This window comes from Danio rerio, chromosome 6 (assembly GCF_049306965.1).
Source record: "Danio rerio strain Tuebingen ecotype United States chromosome 6, GRCz12tu, whole genome shotgun sequence".
In the NCBI taxonomy this organism is placed as follows: Eukaryota; Metazoa; Chordata; class Actinopteri; order Cypriniformes; family Danionidae; genus Danio; species Danio rerio.
Window position 1 is genome coordinate 8,220,666 of NC_133181.1, and position 17,832 is coordinate 8,238,497.

At 39.7% G+C, this 17,832-nt stretch overlaps 2 protein-coding genes and 1 long non-coding RNA gene across 8 annotated transcripts in view; 1 reads left to right on the top strand and 2 right to left on the bottom strand.

Moving 5' to 3' along the window:
- On the bottom strand, positions 1 to 6,140 carry cldn10e (claudin 10e). Its single transcript, XM_073953655.1, has 5 exons — positions 5,648 to 6,140; positions 2,742 to 2,903; positions 2,579 to 2,660; positions 2,043 to 2,156; positions 1 to 1,120 (listed from the first exon to the last, which is right to left on the bottom strand). The coding sequence occupies exons 1-5, from the start codon at positions 5,877 to 5,879 to the stop codon at positions 760 to 762; spliced, it is 951 nt and encodes a 316-aa protein (XP_073809756.1). The 5' UTR covers positions 5,880 to 6,140; the 3' UTR covers positions 1 to 759.
- Positions 3,881 to 17,832, top strand: part of LOC137490181 (uncharacterized) — a 26,622-nt gene continuing 12,670 nt past the window's right edge. For 2 of the 3 annotated variants that reach the window (XR_012407626.1, XR_012407628.1), the window contains exons 1-3: positions 3,881 to 5,865; positions 5,969 to 6,094; positions 17,658 to 17,690. This is a non-coding gene — a long non-coding RNA (uncharacterized lncRNA). The remainder of the gene's footprint in view (positions 5,866 to 5,968; positions 6,095 to 17,657; positions 17,691 to 17,832) is intronic. The other variant, XR_012407627.1, reaches the window with a different exon arrangement.
- The window catches only part of cldn10a (claudin 10a), a 24,933-nt gene continuing 18,013 nt past the window's right edge, over positions 10,913 to 17,832 (bottom strand). For 3 of the 4 annotated variants that reach the window (XM_073952642.1, XM_073952640.1, XM_073952641.1), the window contains 4 exons: positions 14,694 to 14,855; positions 14,529 to 14,610; positions 13,212 to 13,316; positions 10,913 to 13,091 (listed from right to left, as the gene is read on the bottom strand). In XM_073952642.1, the coding sequence (XP_073808743.1) occupies positions 12,950 to 13,091; positions 13,212 to 13,316; positions 14,529 to 14,610; positions 14,694 to 14,829 (465 nt within the window). In that variant the 5' untranslated portion in view covers positions 14,830 to 14,855 and the 3' untranslated portion in view covers positions 10,913 to 12,949. 4 annotated transcript variants of the gene reach the window in all.

The following is a 17,832-nucleotide window of genomic DNA, read 5'->3' on the forward strand; positions in this document are numbered from 1 at the left end:
GCCTTTATTAGATAGGGCAGTATTTGAGAGAGGAAGCGAAGTTGGAGAGAGAGAGAGCAGGGTAGGGTAGGGAAATGTCCTCGAGCCAGGATTCGAACTCGGGATGCCCTGACATGCTATATGTTGGCACACTAACCACTAGGCTGTTGCGCCGATGAAATTGGGTTATTTGAATCATACAGTGTAAATACAGTCCTAGACCTCGTAAAGAGTTGAGTGCTATTGAGAAGTAAAGAGACTTTCAGCCAGAACAACCAAAATGCCACCTACCTTGCCTAGACATCACAGTTTTGTATAACTTAAGACAAAGTCCCCTTAAGGCAAGTTTTTTTCACTCGGCGCTCATCTTTAAAATGGCTCTCGGGCATTTAACTTGAATGGGGAAACATCAAATTCTCCAAAATTGCTCGCCAAGCTTACGATTTAATGTCACATTGGAAATCACCAATAAAATTAAACAACAACCGTCTCATAAGTTTCATTTCTAAACTTCCAAATTATACAAAATCTGCAGAAACTGGTCTGGTCTAAGCCCCTCCCCCAGAGTATCGTCAGTCTATAGCGATCACTGATTGGCTCCTGTATTAGGAGACGGGGCTTCATTCGCCATATTGACCATTACACTTTTCCCATTCAAAACTATACAAGTAATATGTCTTGTGTATTGTATAGTCTTTGCTTTAGATGTCATCTATCAACCCATTCTGTCCGTCTCTTTCTGTTTTCCAGAACCTTTGTTTTTCCAGATCCACTGTTATTTCAGAGGTAAGAGCTCTTAATGAACTGACGTGAGGTACCTCTGGATGTTGAAGACGCCTTATTGTTGATATGTTGTCTGCTGGTTCCTGAGGATCGCGAGAAGCTCACAGACTCTGACACTTCAGATCTGACAGAGTCTCGCGGTTTATCGGAGCGTCGAGGTCTTGAGGGTCGTTCGCTTCTGGAGGCACGAGACTTCTTTGATGGGGCTTTGGACACGGCTGTTATCTCAGACTTCGAGGAGAGCGCGGACACCGCTGACGTTTTGGAGTTTGTGGAATGTTCGGAGATGATGGAAATGTTTGTGCGAGAGGAACGCAAAGCATTGGCCTCCACAACAGGAACGCTGAGAGTCGGCACACTGAGGATGAAACATAAGAAAAAGTCGATGAAAAGCAATAGTTCATTCATTCATTTTCCTTAGGTTACTCCCTTATTTATTAGGGGTCGCCACAGTGGAATGAACCACCAACTATTCCAGCATATGTTTTACGCAGCGGATGCCCTTCCAGCTGCAACCCACTATAGGGAAACACACATACACTTTCATTCACACACTACGGCCAATTTAGTTTATTCAATTCACCTATACCGCATGTCTTTGAATTGCAGGGGAAACCGGAGCAGGCAGAGGAAACCACGCCAACACGGGGAGAACATGCGAACTCCACACAGAAATGCCAACTGGCCCAGCCGGGACTCGAACCAGCGACTTTCTTGCTGTGAGGCGACAGCTAATCACTGAGCTAACTTGTCACACCCAAACTTTGCAATATTCATTAATAATGTAATACATACAGTTGAAGTCAGAATTATTAGCCCCCCTGATATATTAGACTGCTTGTTTATTTTTCCCCCAATTTCTGTTTAACGGAGAGAGAAAAAAAATCAACACATTTTTAAAAATGATCGTTTTAATAACTAATTTCTAATAACTGGTTTATTTTGTCTTTGCCATGATGACTGTAAATAATATTTTACTAGATTTTTTCAAGACACTTCTATACAGCTTAAAGTGACATTTAAAGGTTTAAAGCTTAAAGGGGCGAATAATTTTGTCTCTAAAATGGTGTTTAAAAAATGTATAACTGCTTTTATTCTAGGCGAAATAAAAATAATAGAAAAATAAGACTTTCCCCAGAAGAAAAAATATTATCAGACATACTGTGAAAATTTCCTTGCTTTGTTAAACGTCATTTGGGAAATATTTAAAAAAGAAGAAAAAAATTTAAAGGGGGCTAATAACTTCAACTGTATATTATTATTATTAGTTAAACACTTACTGAATGTAGGTCTGAGATGAGAGTCTGGAGACTGAAACTAGAAAGAAAGCCCCTCCAGTGATCTGAACAGCACATCCCGACCATCCAAGAAACAACGGAACTCCCAATTCATATCTGAAAACATGAACACCCTTTGTTAAGATTACATTTTTTGTTTTGGAGTCTGGTACTGCTCTTGTCTTGCTTTTTCCCCTCACAAACCCTGACATCTCATGAAAAGATAGAATTGTATTGACAATATTGTATTGTACACTTTCAGAAATAAAGGTATGCGAGCTGTTCCTGTGGTATCTTTTCAAAAGGTACACATTTGTACTTAAAGGGTCCATATTGGTTCCTCAGAAGTATATATTAGTACCTACAAATTTTAAGAGGAACACTTTTGGACTTTTTAGGTACTAATATTTACTCTTGAGGTATTAATATGAACCTTTTAGGCAGAAATTTGTACCTTTTGAAAAAGTACCTTGATCCCAGTGACAGCTCGCATACCTTTATTTCCGAGAGTGTATAGTAAAACTTCATGTAGGACTTACTGCAAGCCAGCAATTGTAGGGTTGTAATACTCTGTATAAATACGCTCAGCATAAACAGCATAACCAGCGGACGCCAGCAAACCTGAGACAACAACACGGTCAGTCAAATACACACACACAAACACACTGAACTCTCTTAAAATAACATTGTGAAGACTTTTACCGCCTGATACGTGACAGATGCCTGCTGCACGCACAGATCGGTTCTTCTCATTGTCGTTTCCTCCGATGTAGGTGCACTCCATCCCTACAAGGCTGAGGATAATAGCGAGAACTCCGACACCCATGCCGGCCATCAGCAGAGCTCTCACGATCTGAAGATAACCTGGGCAGTCAAGATCCAGAGCACTTATTATTAGATAAACTTTAATATTATAATCTCTTTCTCTACATTCCTCAAACACCATCCGTCTATCTATCTATCTATCTATCTATCTATCTATCTATCTATCTATCTATCTATCTATCTATCTATCTATCTATCTATCTATCTATCCATCTATCCATCTATCTATCTATCTATCTATCTGTCTGTCTGTCTGTCTGTCTGTCTGTCTGTCCGTCCGTCCGTCCGTCCGTCCGTCCGTCCGTCTGTCCTTCTATCTATCTATCTATCTATCTGTCTGTCTGTCTGTCTGTCTGTCTGTCTGTCTGTCTGTCTGTCTGTCCGTCCGTCCGTCCGTCCGTCCGTCCGTCCGTCTGTCTGTCTGTCCGTCCGTCTGTCCCTCTATCTATCTATCTATCTATCTATCTATCTATCTATCTATCTATCTATCTATCTATCTATCTATCTATCTATCTATCTGTCTGTCTGTCTGTCTGTCTGTCTGTCTGTCTGTCTGTCTGTCTGTCTCTCTGTCTGTCTGTCTGTCTGTCTGTCTGTCTGTCTGTTGGTATATCTACTTTTTTGGGCTGCACAATATTGAGGTAAAAAAAACTGACTATATATGACCTATAAGAAAAATACTTTAAAATGATTTATTATTAGTCTAAATATTAATAAAAAAAAACTATAATGAAATGTTTTTATTCAGATAATTATTTAAATTTACAGGGAAAATTACTTGAACAATTTTCTTGTGGTATTTATACACTAAAAAGTGAGTAAAACTAGTTGACTTTTAAAAAGAAAGTGAGTAAACCTATTGCCTTAAATCTATTGAGCAAAAAAACTACATACTTAAAAATAAACGTAAAAGTTCCAACACAGCAGGCGCAGGATGTCAACATGACGTCCGATTGCTGCTTTAGGCCCTACTCCAATTTCGTGGGATATTGCATTTTGTTTGGAAATGAAAATCGGATTGATTGACCATTGTCAGAACGATGTCAATGTCCAACGTTGGACAGACGTTGCATTTTGGTTACTTTCCAACACAACCTAAAAATAACAAAATATCAGCATCTATTGATGTTATAGTTTGACGTTGTGTGGACATTACCACTATGACGTCTATCAGACGTCAGATTTTAGTTGCCATACCTAACGAATAAACGTCAGTGTTTGACAACAATATGACGTTGGATTAGGATGTTGGCTCTACATTGAATTTTAGTCACTTTCCAACACAAACTTAAATCAACAATATATCAATGTCATTCGTTATTGGACATCAAAATAAAATTGTACTTAGACACTGGTGACCCTAATCTAATAATAACGTCTTATAATGTTGTGTGTCTGCTGGGGAGTTACAACAGATTTACTGACTTTTCTAAGTAATGTGAATTTGTTGGATTTAAGGCAACCCCAATGTGTTTACTCACTTTTTAAAGTAAATTACATGCTTTTTACTGTATAGTTGCTATGGTAGTACAACAACTATGGAAATATATACAAACTGAACTGGTTAGAACTGGTTTTTGCCAGAAAGGCAACTAACACAACTGACAACTTCTTGAGAAGTGTATCTCTGAATATCAAATTTAATGCAAATTGCGGGATAAACATTATGAAATAATTCAGTGGCATCATAAAAAGGCATAAGGTCTATTTAAATGTATCTATTGTAAGTTTAACATGGATATTGTAAAATTTGCTTTGTAATGAGGCAAAAGACACATGTTTATAACAAGGCAAAAAAATGCATGAACATTTGAGTATGCATCCTGATCTCACGAGGAAACGTAACCATTTTTTCTGTTTTATCAGTTTAGTAGTTAAGGCCGCAGTCACACTGGAGTTTAAGCTTGCGAAATTCTGTTGTACAGCGCAGCAACAATGGGCGGGATTAAACAAGATGATTAGACATTATAAAAAGCATGCGATTGGTCCATGTTTTAAATTTCTGTCCAGAGAGGTCATGTTTTGATTCTTGATTGGTCTCATGCAGTCAAGTGATGCGATTTCGCAGGTCAGAGTTCACCAAGCTTGAACTTTGCAACGCAGTAAACTGCGAAACTTAACGCACAAACTTGCGTTTACAGTCTGACGCATTCGTGTGCGTATGAATGGAAGTCTATGGGGAGAAAAGTCCAGTGTGACCGCAGCTTATTTCGTACAAATTAACTGAGTTTAATTGTACAATTTTCAAAAAGAGGCGTGGAACCAAACCCCACCCCTAAATCCAACAATCATTGGGGGATAAGCAAACCATACTAAATAGTATAAATGAGGTGTACGATTTCATACAATAAGTCAAAAAGTTACAAATTGCCTTGAGATAGTGCTGGAATTTGTATATTTAAAGCACGTTTATGCATCGTGTCATATCACTCAGCTCTTTCTGTGATTTTTCTGGAGTGAAAAGTTGCCAATAACTTAAGTAACTTCTTTTGTGTTCTCTTCTTATGAGGGTAAAATGAATTTCAAGCTGCGTTTTCATGTATGTTTTTGACCATGTTTATACTAACAGGGTAACACCATATCACAAAGCTCAAATCAACACAGATCTCAGACCAGTAGAGCCTCTTTGGAATGGCTAAACAGGAGATTTGCATGACAGATGTGCAATCTGCAGCCACTTTGTGATGCTACAATGCTAATATGATGATATATTGAATTATTGAATATCAACATTGATGCAAGAGAGTTAGAGGTTGTAAAACAAACGCTAGTAATGTTTATACCTTTGACAGCCCACAGCACGGGGAAATCGTAGCATCTGGTTGTGGAAGCAGAGTCGGTGAAGCATTCTCTCCACAGACTGGACCAGTGCCAGCCCACCGATATGATGTTGCTCCCACCGACCCCTCCAATAGGAGCGACCTTCCAGGCTTCCATGGCCATTGAACAGGACACAAAGATCCATCCCGTCACCGACAACAGAAACCCCCAGACCTGCATTGTACGAATGTTCATCCTTACCCAGATTTCTTCTTCTCCCCTTTTTTTTCTTTTCAAAACTTTGCTACTTATCTAAAATATACTAAAGTTTCTTTCTCTTGCAGCATCAACATGTTGGTTCGTGGTCCATGAAGCGAGACTGCTCTGCCTGGGACCGGTCAGGAAACTCACCGATCGCTCGTGTGAATCTATGACTCTCCATATTCCCAGGGCCTTGTTTTTAAGTTTCGGTAAGTCCGATGACTGCTTACCTGGCTTTCAGCTCAGATTTCATACATAAACATCCCAGGGAGGATCACACTACATGCATGCTGGGCTGACTAATATGTCTAATTTAAAATTATCTTATTTATTTTTAAGCTAAAAGGGCCCTTGTGATGATGTACACTTTAAAAGAGTGCTTATTGTGGGAATTATATACTTTAAAGGGACCTATTATGCAAAAAATCACTTTTATAAGGGGTTTTAAACACAGTTGTGTGGCAACAATGTATGAATATAGCCAGCTTCTAATGGTAAATTTTTTACACTACAGACAATTTAGCCTACCCAATTCACCTGTACTTCATGTCTTTGGACTGTGGTGGAATCCGGATTCAAACTTTGCACATGCAAACTCCACACAGAAACGCCAACCGAGCCGAGGTTCGAACCAGCAACCCAGCAATCTACTTGTTGGGAGGCGACAGCACTACCTACTGCACCACTGCATCGCCCAGCCATTGGTCTGTTCATTGGAAGTGACATACTGATATTTCCTCTGGGTTGCAGCTGGAAGGCCATCCGCTATGTAAAACATATGCCAGAATAGTTGGTGGTTCATTCCGCTGTTGCGACCCCTAATAAATAAGTAGATTTCAGTACCAATTAAATTAATGGGACAGTTCCCTCAAACACGCCACAATTGGAGTCTATAAAAATAATTTAAAGGGCACCTATGGTAAAAAATCTACTTTTCAAGCTGTTTGGACAGATCTGTGTGTTGGTATAGTGTGTAGACCGTCATACTGGGGTGATATGAACACACCCAGTCCTTTTTTTTCAATTTAACTACAAAAAAAGGGTCGGCCAATTGGAGCTGTTTTCAAATCGATCGCACCATTACGTAGGTGTGCGATCCCCCACCCACCGAGTTGATTGACAGCTGCGCGCATTAACATGTTCCGGTAGTCATGTGTATATGTCAACAAGACCAGGCAGACATACGCAAAGCAACCGGGAATAAAAGGTCTGTTCTGTTCGCTAGGATCAGCAATCATCATCAAATGTGATTAAGAAGAGTAAGTTTCACATGTTTAAAGTATTTTAAAACAGAGTATGTGTGTAATTAATTACAGCGTTTTACTTCAGCTTTACTTCATCAGCACAGCCGCGTGTCAGAACAATTATAAAAGAAGACGCTTCAATCCCGGTTTGTGGAAGTCAAATCAGGTTTATTTTGTACATTAGCATAACAGATATCCACACAGTACTTGAGGTTAGCCTTAACTAAGCTAAGCGCACTCTGTCTGTCTGCCTGCCTGCGTGCGTGTCATCTGCGGTGTGTGTGTGTGTGTGCGCGTGCGTTAACTTTGTAACGATATTGTGTGTGACTCATCAATGCAACTTCACAATACTGATTAGTAAAGGTTAGTTCTTACTGTAGTATCTCACAAACGCTACGTGAGACCTTCTTCCTTTAAGTCTGTCTGTTGTCGGACGCAGCTGAGGGAGGAGGCATGTAGAAATAGTAGGCGGGAAAGACTCGTCTTAAAAGCGCAGTACGACAAAACCACCCCTTGCTGGAAATCAGTATAAAACAGCATCTTGTAAAAGGTATAATGAAAAATCTGATGGGTATTTTGATCTGAAACTTTATATACACATTGTAGAGACGCAAAAGACTTATATTAAATCTGAAAAAAGGGGTAACCTAGGTGCCCTTTAAATGCAAACTTTGAAATATTTATAAGGTCTAGGGTGTCACAGTGGAGCCGTGGGTAGCACAATTGCCTCACAGCAAGAAGGTTGCTGGTTCGAGCCTCGACTGGGTCAGTTGGCATTTCTGTGTTGAGTTTGCATGTTCTCCCCATGTTGGCGTGGGTTTCCTCTGGGTGCTCCAGTTTCCCCCACAGTCCAAAGACATGCGCTATAGGTGAATTGGGTAAGCTAAATTGTCCATAGTGTATTTGTGTGAATAAAAGTATATGGGTGCTTGCCAGTTATGGGTTGCAGCTGGAGGGGAATCTGCTGTGTAAAACATACGCTGGATAAGTTAGCGGTTCAGTCCACTGTGGCGACCCCTGATTAGTAAAGGCACTAAGCCGAAAAGAAAATGAATGAATGAATGATCAGGTCCAGTACAATGAAACAATGAGGAATACATTTATTACAGAATTTATTGATCATTTTAGTTAATAATCATAGAGCTTCCAGTAAGTTATCACTCCTTTTTATTTGAAATACTTGTCTATAATCTGTAGCAGTTTTCTTTTAATTGTCATGAAAGTAAACTGTAAGGAACATGACTAAGCACACATCTTTTCCCCAAGGGGTTTCATAAGTTCATAAAGAGCCTTTATTTTCCCAGAAAACAGCCTCAGGGGTCATAACATTATTAATTTTGTGAAAGTGTGTGTGTGTGAGTGTGCATGTGTGTTCAAAGGACTTACTTAACACAATGCTATTAGGTGTGTGTGTGTGTGTGTGTGTGTGTGTGTGTGTGTGTGTGTGTGTGTGTGTGTGTGTGTGTGTGTGTGTGTGCGTTTGATGTTGATCAGCTTTTGAAGGTCTTGCTTGTTCCATCTCCTGGACAAGGTGAGAGAGCTTCTGAGAAAAAGAAGATCAGTGCTTTATTCGCGGTTTTACTAAGGGTTTGACATGATGAAGCCAGGGCAGGAGTGTCTATTTACACCATTATTGGGAGAGCATCAGCTGTTGTTTAAATGATTCTTTTAAAAAAAAACAATCATTATGGTTCTTGCTTTTTAGTCTAAAGCTGGCTCATGATGCCCTCTGGTGGTCAGTTTTAGATTCTTGAAAGCCATTGGTCTGTTTGTTGGAAATGACCCTATAGAAATGACCGAAATATCCTCTGGGTTGTGGTTGGAAGGCATCCGCTGCGTTTAACATATGCTGGAATAGTTGGGGGTTCATTCCGCTGTGGTGACTCCTGATAAATTATGGACTAAGCTGAAGGAAAATGAATGAGTAGTGTTTTATGTACTGGAAAAAGTATTATTATTTTAAACCGACCAAAATTAGGGTTTAATGTATATGTAGCTAGTGTGCGTTATCTATAGTAAATTAATCAAATTATCATTCTGTTATTTTTATGTACTTATTTTTGTCTACTTTGGATATATTTATTTCACTATATCGCAGGGAAATGTGCTGTATGAAATAAAACAATGATAATAAAAAAGTTGATTACATTCAAAGTGTTATGAAAGCTCGTTCCTTTTTAACTGATAATTTAATAACTAATTTGGAGTTTACATCTGACAATGAGTGAAAAAAAGTCAGAATTACGAGTTTGTATCACACAATAGGGAGCATGCTAAATAGGACTTTGAATTTGCCAGTAACCAGGGTTAAGCGCTTCCGCCTGGCCCGGATTGGCTAATCGGGAGGACCGGGAGAATTCCCGGTGGGCCGGTCCGTTTTTTGGCCGCGAGGGCCGGTGTCCCTAGCTCCAGAATCTGTTGCTCTCAGCAGTCACACTTTTTAAATATAATTTATTTATTTACTTGACCACAGCCTTCTTATTTATTATTTTACCGCAGCTCTGCTCTTGTTATGATAATGATAATATAACTAGATAAGTCACCTTTTAACGTATAGCTGTTGTGGTACAGTGGTTAGCACGTTAGGTTAAGACGCGGTCACCCAGGGTTCGGTCCTCGTCTATGAAGGTTTTTTTTTTTATATTTTTATTGTTAAGACATATAATACTGTAAGGGTTGTTGAACATTTGAAGTTCCAAAACAGCTGTTTTCTAAAAATAAAAAAAAAAAAAAAGACATGATAGTGTAATTAGAAACTGAATTGGAAATACCTTATTTTAAGATAGTCAGTGGTGAACTGAGGTGGCCGGTCTAAGGCTTGAAACTCCAGGGCTGAAAAAGAGTCCCACTCCGGCCCTGGCTTCCGCTCAACTGTATGCCAATGCAAAAATTGGCATGTATAAAGTCTGTTTTCTTTACAAATCGGCGATCTCCACTAGCTGAGTGATATTCATTATAAAGTGGGTCTCAGATTGTACAAAAAGCACCGCATTAAATTAAATGTTTCCACGCCATGTCTTTATAATGAGAGCATTTATATACTTCAGTATATTCAATGGAGCTTCTGCGCTAGCCTGCCGATTCTTACGGTTGCGTGCGAGCAAACGGCTTTTTGTCTCGTTTTACGCTTGAGCAACTAAATGAATGCCTAAGTTTATTTAACTGAATGTATTTTAATTACATTACAACAACTAGGCTGTAAAAGGAACCGTATAAATTGGAAAAAATTCACAATAACAGGTCACCGGAAGTTTATTTGTATGGGAAAAACACTAGCCAGGCATATACCCTATTCTGAGATTAAAAAGTCGCAATGACCTTTTGTTTATTCATTTTGCGGGAACGGGCTTCCATAACATTAAACATTAATAAAACATCATTATACATTAATAAAACATTATTAGTTAATTTTCCTTCGGCTTAGTCCATTTTTTATCAATTGCAAATTGTCTGTAGTGAATGTGTGTGAATGAGTGTTTCCCAGTGATGGGTTGCAGCTGGAAGGGCATCCGCTGCATAAAACATATGCTGGATAAGTTGGCGGTTAATTTCGCTGTGGCGACCCCTGATTAATAAAGGGACCGAAAAGAAAGCGAATGAATGAATTTTGAAGAATGCTGAAAACCAACCACTGACTTACATAGTATGTTTTTCCTACCATGTAAGTTGATGGTTACAGTTTTTCAGCATTCTACAAAATATCCTCTTTTGTGTTTTACAACCACTTGAGGGAGAGTAAATAGGGATCCCTTCCCTTTAATAAAAACTCCCAAATTCTCAAGCAAAGTTCACAAATACATATTTTATTATGTCATAAAATACTTCAATAGCACTATATGTGAGGAGGAATGTGACGGGAGAAGTGGACTCTGGCAGACGCTCTGAAGACTGAGCTCCGCGTCTCCAATTTCCACTGATCAGGAGGTGAAGAGAGACTTCAGCTGCACAGGCCCATGCGAGTTTCCGACTCAATTTCCGAGCGGAGACAGTGTGTTCCTATGGTTGCTGGAGCGCAACAGTCCTCTCTCTCAGCAGTTCACCTTTCCTGGAGAGCTTTCTTTTGATAGCATTGACTAATGCTTTAAATTATTGTTTGTGGGTAAAACAAACAATCATATTCACACTGTAAAAGATGTCAGTTTTTCATATTTCGTGATTAACATTTTTATTTGATTATTTATTTTTATTGGAATATTTATGGTTTAAAATGGCTTTACAGTACCTTGATCTTTCTTTCAATAACTTTTAAACTTGTGAAGTTGTAAATTTTATCAATAGCCCCTTTCACACAGTGATACCGGTAAATATATAGAAAATTTCCGGAACGACTTTACCGGTATATTTAAAAAAGCGCTGTTCACACAGGCGAGGACGTTACGGAATTTTTCCGGAAAAGAGCATTCACACATCCATTCCAAAATACCGGTAAATTCTGACATCATTAACCAGAAATGAGCTCTAAACGGCTGCGCTTGTATTTGTAAACATTTGACTACATCACAAGCTCTGTGGATGGATCAGTATTGTGAACAACTTCGATGAAAACATATAGAGAAACACTTTCGCATGTCGAGATGTACATGATATTTGTGTGCAGGCGCTCACAGGCTGCTTCAAGGGCACACGCAAAGCTTGAAGGTAAACAAACAACGGCTTATCATAAGCATCTTATCAATAATTAATTACACGGTTGGCATTAAGATAAACATATAAACGTTAACTGACTAATTTCTAGCAGCTAAATATGTCTGGTAAAATATTTAAAGGCTTTTATTCTCATAAACCGCGCGGACGTAAATGCGTTTGACTGTTCTGATTGGCTAAAGCAGACGTCTCACGTCAGCACGTTCTAGACGTGCACGCGCTCTTTCCGGCAATCTTCTTTCTGCATTCACACAGCGCAGCATTCCGGCAAATTGCCGGTAATGTTACAACTTCTCTTTCTGGAAAATAGCCAGAACGAATTTACCGGTATTTTCAAAAAGTGCCTGTTCACACATACACACCTTTGCGGAAAATTGCCGGTAATTTTGTGGAAAGGTGTGTATGAGTGAAAGGGGCTAATAACCTTGTAATAAACTGAGAGTACATTTTCTGTTATTTTATTTCTCTATATATTATTTGACTATATGACTACAGTGTCTTCTTGTAGTCTTTGTTCAGGGTTCAGTCTCTGTTCTCCCAGTGCTTTACCCCATCAACTGGTCATAAAGGCGACATGCCAATTTTGTGTATTCACAGTAGCCAAATCAAACTGTAAATAGCAGGTTATCAACTAAATTAGTGCAGGTCAGGGTTTTAGTCTTGGATGACTTGCCCGGAGGTGTGCCAAGTGAACAGACTTTCCTCTAAAGGGACTTTGGATCAATGCTCAACACCAGTCTCCCGTCCTGTTTGTCATCAGTAGACACAAATCTGTGGATCACTTTTAATAAGTACTTATTGCGAATGCCCTTGAACAACCCACAAGGAGCACTCTTTCTTGGAGCTGAGCTCAGAGGTGCGTTGCCATCACAATTTGTCCATCATCAAACTCCGATAAATCAGCAGTATTTCACATTCTGATACCGAACATAGGACTTACTGAAAGCCAGTCCTTGGGTTATACAAATATTGTTTGGTTGCCAAACATGCTTATTGCTCCAGGCCCAAGAGGGGATCATACTGTAATGGCACATCGGTATGTAAATATAATTAACACCATTTGCCCTATGACCTAAGGCTCTCCATGCAAGGATTTGTTTGATAGCTGACTGTACACAGTGTAAATGTGTTGACCTTCACTTGTTATCGTTTCCAGCTTTACACAGGAAGTTGAAATCAGACATATGCGTTCCTGCCAAACCGTCTGCCAGAGAACATCTGATCTGAGGGGTCTTTTTGAGACTTGGTGCTTTTGTTTGTCTTTGTGATCTTGGTTCTTGTTGATATGACAGATGTGGCACCATTGTAGGAGTATTCCCTGTCAAACATCAAAATGATTGATTGATTGATTGATTGATTGATTGATTGATTGATTGATTGATTGATTGATTGATTGATTGATTGATTGATTGACTGACATGCAAATGAAGAATCAAACCTGATGCTGAATCCCTCCGTCATGGAAAAACAAAAGATTAATCCTCCTAGAATACTCAGCACAGATCCTGCCCAGCCGATGAACAGAGCCGCGCCAAGTTCAAATCTAAAAAAAAAGAGGCAAAATAAACAAGCATTACACATGCTTGAAAGTCAACCCAGACTCATTCTGAAAATGTACCCCTATGTACATCTCTGGAGATTGCCAATATTATTTGCAGTTTTTGTTTTCGCGAATGCACCAGAGGCCGCTGTGTACGCTTAAGATCTCAAATTTCTCTCGCTAGTGCCGTTAGTGCCTGCTGTTCATGCGTAAATCCACCAGAGGTCGCTGTGTACACTTTTGGAGATCTCAAATTTCTCTCGCGAGTGCTGTTCACGCTTGCTGTTCTTGTGTAAATCCACCAGAGGCCGCTGTATACACTTTTTGAGTTCTCATATTTCTCTCAGGAGTGCCTTTTGCGCTTGCTGTTCTCGCGTAAATCCACCAGTGGCCGCTGTATACACTTTTTGAGTTCTCATATTTCTCTCAGGAGTGCCGTTCGCGCTTGTTGTTCTCGCGTAAATCCACCAGAGGCCGTTGTATACACTTTTTGAGTTCTCATATTTCTCTCAGGAGTGCCTTTCGCGCTTGCTGTTCTCGCGTAAATCCACCAGTGGCCGCTGTATACACTTTTTGAGTTCTCATATTTCTCTCAGGAGTGCTGTTCGCGCTTGCTGTTCTCGCGTAAATCCACCAGAGGCCGCTGTATACACTTTTTGAGTTCTCTTATTTCTCTCAGGAGTGCCTTTCGCGCTTGGTGTTCTCGCGTAAATCCACCAGAGGCCGCTGTATACACTTTTTGAGTTCTCATATTTCTCTCAGGAGTGCCATTTGCGTCTGCTATTCTTGTGTAAATCCACCAGAGGTTGCTGTTGACTGACTGAATGACTGCCTGATTTTTACCACGTTATTTTTTGGCTTCTGCTTTTTTGTTTTACCTGCTTTCTAAAACCATTCTCCACTGGACTCGAATCCCATCCTCGTGGTCAACTCCTCTCTGCGTCTCAAGTCCACTAACGTACATGGTGGGCTACTGGACAAACTTGTTACAGCGGGAAAGCTGTCCGTATGGAGGTAAGCGGTCAGCTGGTAAGCTTGGAAAGGAACAGCATCATATCGCCCCCTAGAGTTTGTTTTAAAAAAGGAAATGCAGCCATTTGTAGCTTTGGCTACCAAATTCGCAACCTCCAGAAATGTATGTTGGGCTACATTTTCAGAATGAGCCTGCGCTCTAGAAAGTTCAAGGAGATGTGATATTTGACTGATATTTCTTACTTCTGTTTCACAAATAAGGGGTCAAAAAACTCTGATGTGATCCGGTGTGCATAGAGGGAACAGGCAGTAATAGAGCAGATTCCTGGAAAGAGGATGAGATACGGTTACAGGAAAAGTGCTTTAAAAAAAGAAGAAAGCCTCACCTGGGTCACAGGAAACATTTACCACTCAGAATAAAGTGTAGTCCACACAGACAGGTGATGCGGGCTTTGGTGGTCTCTGATCCTCCTATTCTGGTGCACTTCATGCCCACTAGTGCCAGGCTGGCTCCAAAAAAGCCCAAACATACAGCTGAGATCATCAGGCCACGACACACTTGGATATAAGCTGCAGGAACAGGAAAGCAGAGGACAGATTTTTTGATGAGAAAGATGTAATAATAGCATAAACAGAAATCTGGTCAGACCACCGAAAATGCCTTAGCACAAAACAGTAATGCGATAACAACCATTGAGAACATCTTAGTAACCATGTATCAACATGCTGACAACCACTAAAACAATTTAGTAACCACATATCGACAAAATAACAACCACAGCACCTTAGTAACCACATATCAAGATGCTAATCATCACGCCAACAACTTAGTAATTAAATAGCAACATAAAAACAACCAATCAGTGATATTAATAACCACACATCAACATGCTAACCACTCAAACACCTTAGTAACCACATAGTGACTTAAGAACAACCAATCAGAACACCTAGTAACCACATCTACATGCTAACAACCACTCAAACAGCTTAGTAACCACAGTGACATAATGACAACCAATCAGAACACCTTAATAACCACATCAACATGCTAACCACTTAAACAGCTTAGTAACCACAGTGACACAGTAACAACCAATCAGAACACCTTAATAACCACATCAACATGCTAAAAACCAATCAAACAGCTTAGTAACCACAGTGACATAATAACAACCAATCAGAACACCTTCCTGCTAAAAACGCTGGTTGGTTGGTTTTAGCTGGTCGACCAGCCTGGTTTTAGAGGGGTTTTGGCCATTTACAAGCTGGTTTTAGCTGGTCAGACTGGAAGATGACCAGCTGAAACCAGCTTGACAATCCTAGCCAATCTGGGTGTCCAGCCAAACCCAGCTAGGTCCAGTTAATTTTCAGCTAAGTCCAGGTCATTTTCCAGCCTGACCAGCTAAGACCAGGCAAGAAATTGGAAACCAGCCTGTAAATGGCCAAAATACTTCTAAAACTGGTCGACCAGCTAAAACCAACCAACCGGCCTAGGCTTGAGCTGTTTTTTTCTGCAGGTATTAGTAACCACATCAACATGCTAACAACCACTATAGCGACATAACTACAACCCTTTAGTAACCACACATCAACATACTAACCACTCAAACACCTTAGTAACCACGTATCAACATGCTAACAACCACTCAAACAACTTGATAATCATATAGCGTCAGAATAACCAATCAGAAAACCTTAACAATACATAAAAACATTGTACTGTCTCAACACATTAGCAACCAAATATCAACATGCCAACAACAGCTCTAAACTTATTAGCAATAATAGCACGTTAGCAACATGCTAATAACTGTTAAAATCCTGGAGTTTAATTTCCATGACTAAAATAGATAACCAGGAGGCTTTCAAAGAGGGCTGAAGAGACTTTAACAACACCCTGTTCTGTGTGCCCCGAAGCACAGATTCCCAAATCAGACTCCCTGAATTTTGCATGAGAATGGCACACCCAAGAGAGACATGTAAAATGTGCAGGATTGAGGGAGATTCCCTACCCTAAAACTTCCTCCTGTGTGAAGATGTGCCATCCAGACTTAATTAAGTCGACGCACGCTTATTAAACCCTATTTTCCTACTTTCCTCGGGGTTAAACATTCCTGCAGGTTGTAACTGAAGTCATGAGCCAGGAAATACAGTTTAAGGGCCTGATTACACTTGGTATCCAGATGCAATTTTTGTTGATCTCATCACAAGTGGACAACACTAAAGACTAGCACAAACAGGGTCAGAAACATTTTGAGTTTGTCCACTTTTGATTTTTTAACCGCTTTTACTGCTTACAGCTGGTATTCAAGAGACAACAAACAAACATGTCATTATTTACTCCACATGTTTCAAACCTGTTTGACTTTCTTTCTCCTGTTAAACACAAAATAACATATACAGGAGGGAATCTAAACTGGAAACCTCTGACCATTGACTTCATTAGTATTCATAGCTTTTCTTACTTTGAATGTCAAATGGTTTCCATTTTTCAGCTTTTCTTCAAAATATCTTCTCTTGTGTTCAAAAGAAATGTTAATTTCAGGCTGAAATATCCCTTTAGTTCACACCAAGAATCTAAAGCAGGGATGTCAAATTCAATTCCTGGAGGGCCGCAGCTCTGCACAGTTTAGTTCCAACCCTAATTAAACACACCTGATCAAACTAATTGAGTCCTTTAGGCTTGTTTGAAACCTGCAGATATTTGTGTTGGAGCAGGGTTGGAACTAAACTGTGCAGGGTGTGGAGCCCTCCAGGAATTGAGGTTGACATCCCTGATCTAAAGTTTCTAATCCCCCTTAGGTGTTGTAAACCTGTTTTGACAACATTCATCCATTCATTTTCTTTTCGACTTAGTCCCTTTAGCAATCTGGGGTTGCCACAGCGGAATGAACCGCCAACTTATCCAGCATATGTTTTACACAGCGGATGCCCTTCCAACCGCAACCCATCCCTGGGAAACCCATACACCCTCATTCGCACACATACACTACACTATGGACAATTTAGCCTCTGTTTAGACAACATGGAGGAAGATTTTTTGAAGAATGCTGGAAACTGGTAGCCATTAACAACTATAATAAGAGAAACAAATACTATAAAACTCAATGGCTTTCCAACATTCTTCAAAATATCTTCCTTTGCGTTCAACAGAAGAACAAAACTCATAAAGGTTTGGAAACACTTATGGGTGAGACAATATTAAAAAATACTATGGAAGCCGATGGCTTCCGGTTCACAACATTTTTCAAAATATCTTCTTTTGCGTTCAACAGAAGTAGGAGTCCAAGGTTTAAAAAAAAATACTATGGAGGTCAATGGCTTCCATTTTCCAACATTCTTTAAAATATCCTCTCTTGTGTTTAATAGAAGGAAGAACTAATGGTTTGGAACCACTGGAGGGTGAGTATGTTTTCGTTTTAGGGTGAAATATCCCTTTAGAATTACTTGCTTTTCACTCCCCCTTAAATATTTAGGTGTTCTAAACCTGTTTAGACAACATGAAGGAAGATTCTTTTGAAGAACGTTGGAAACTATTAGCCAA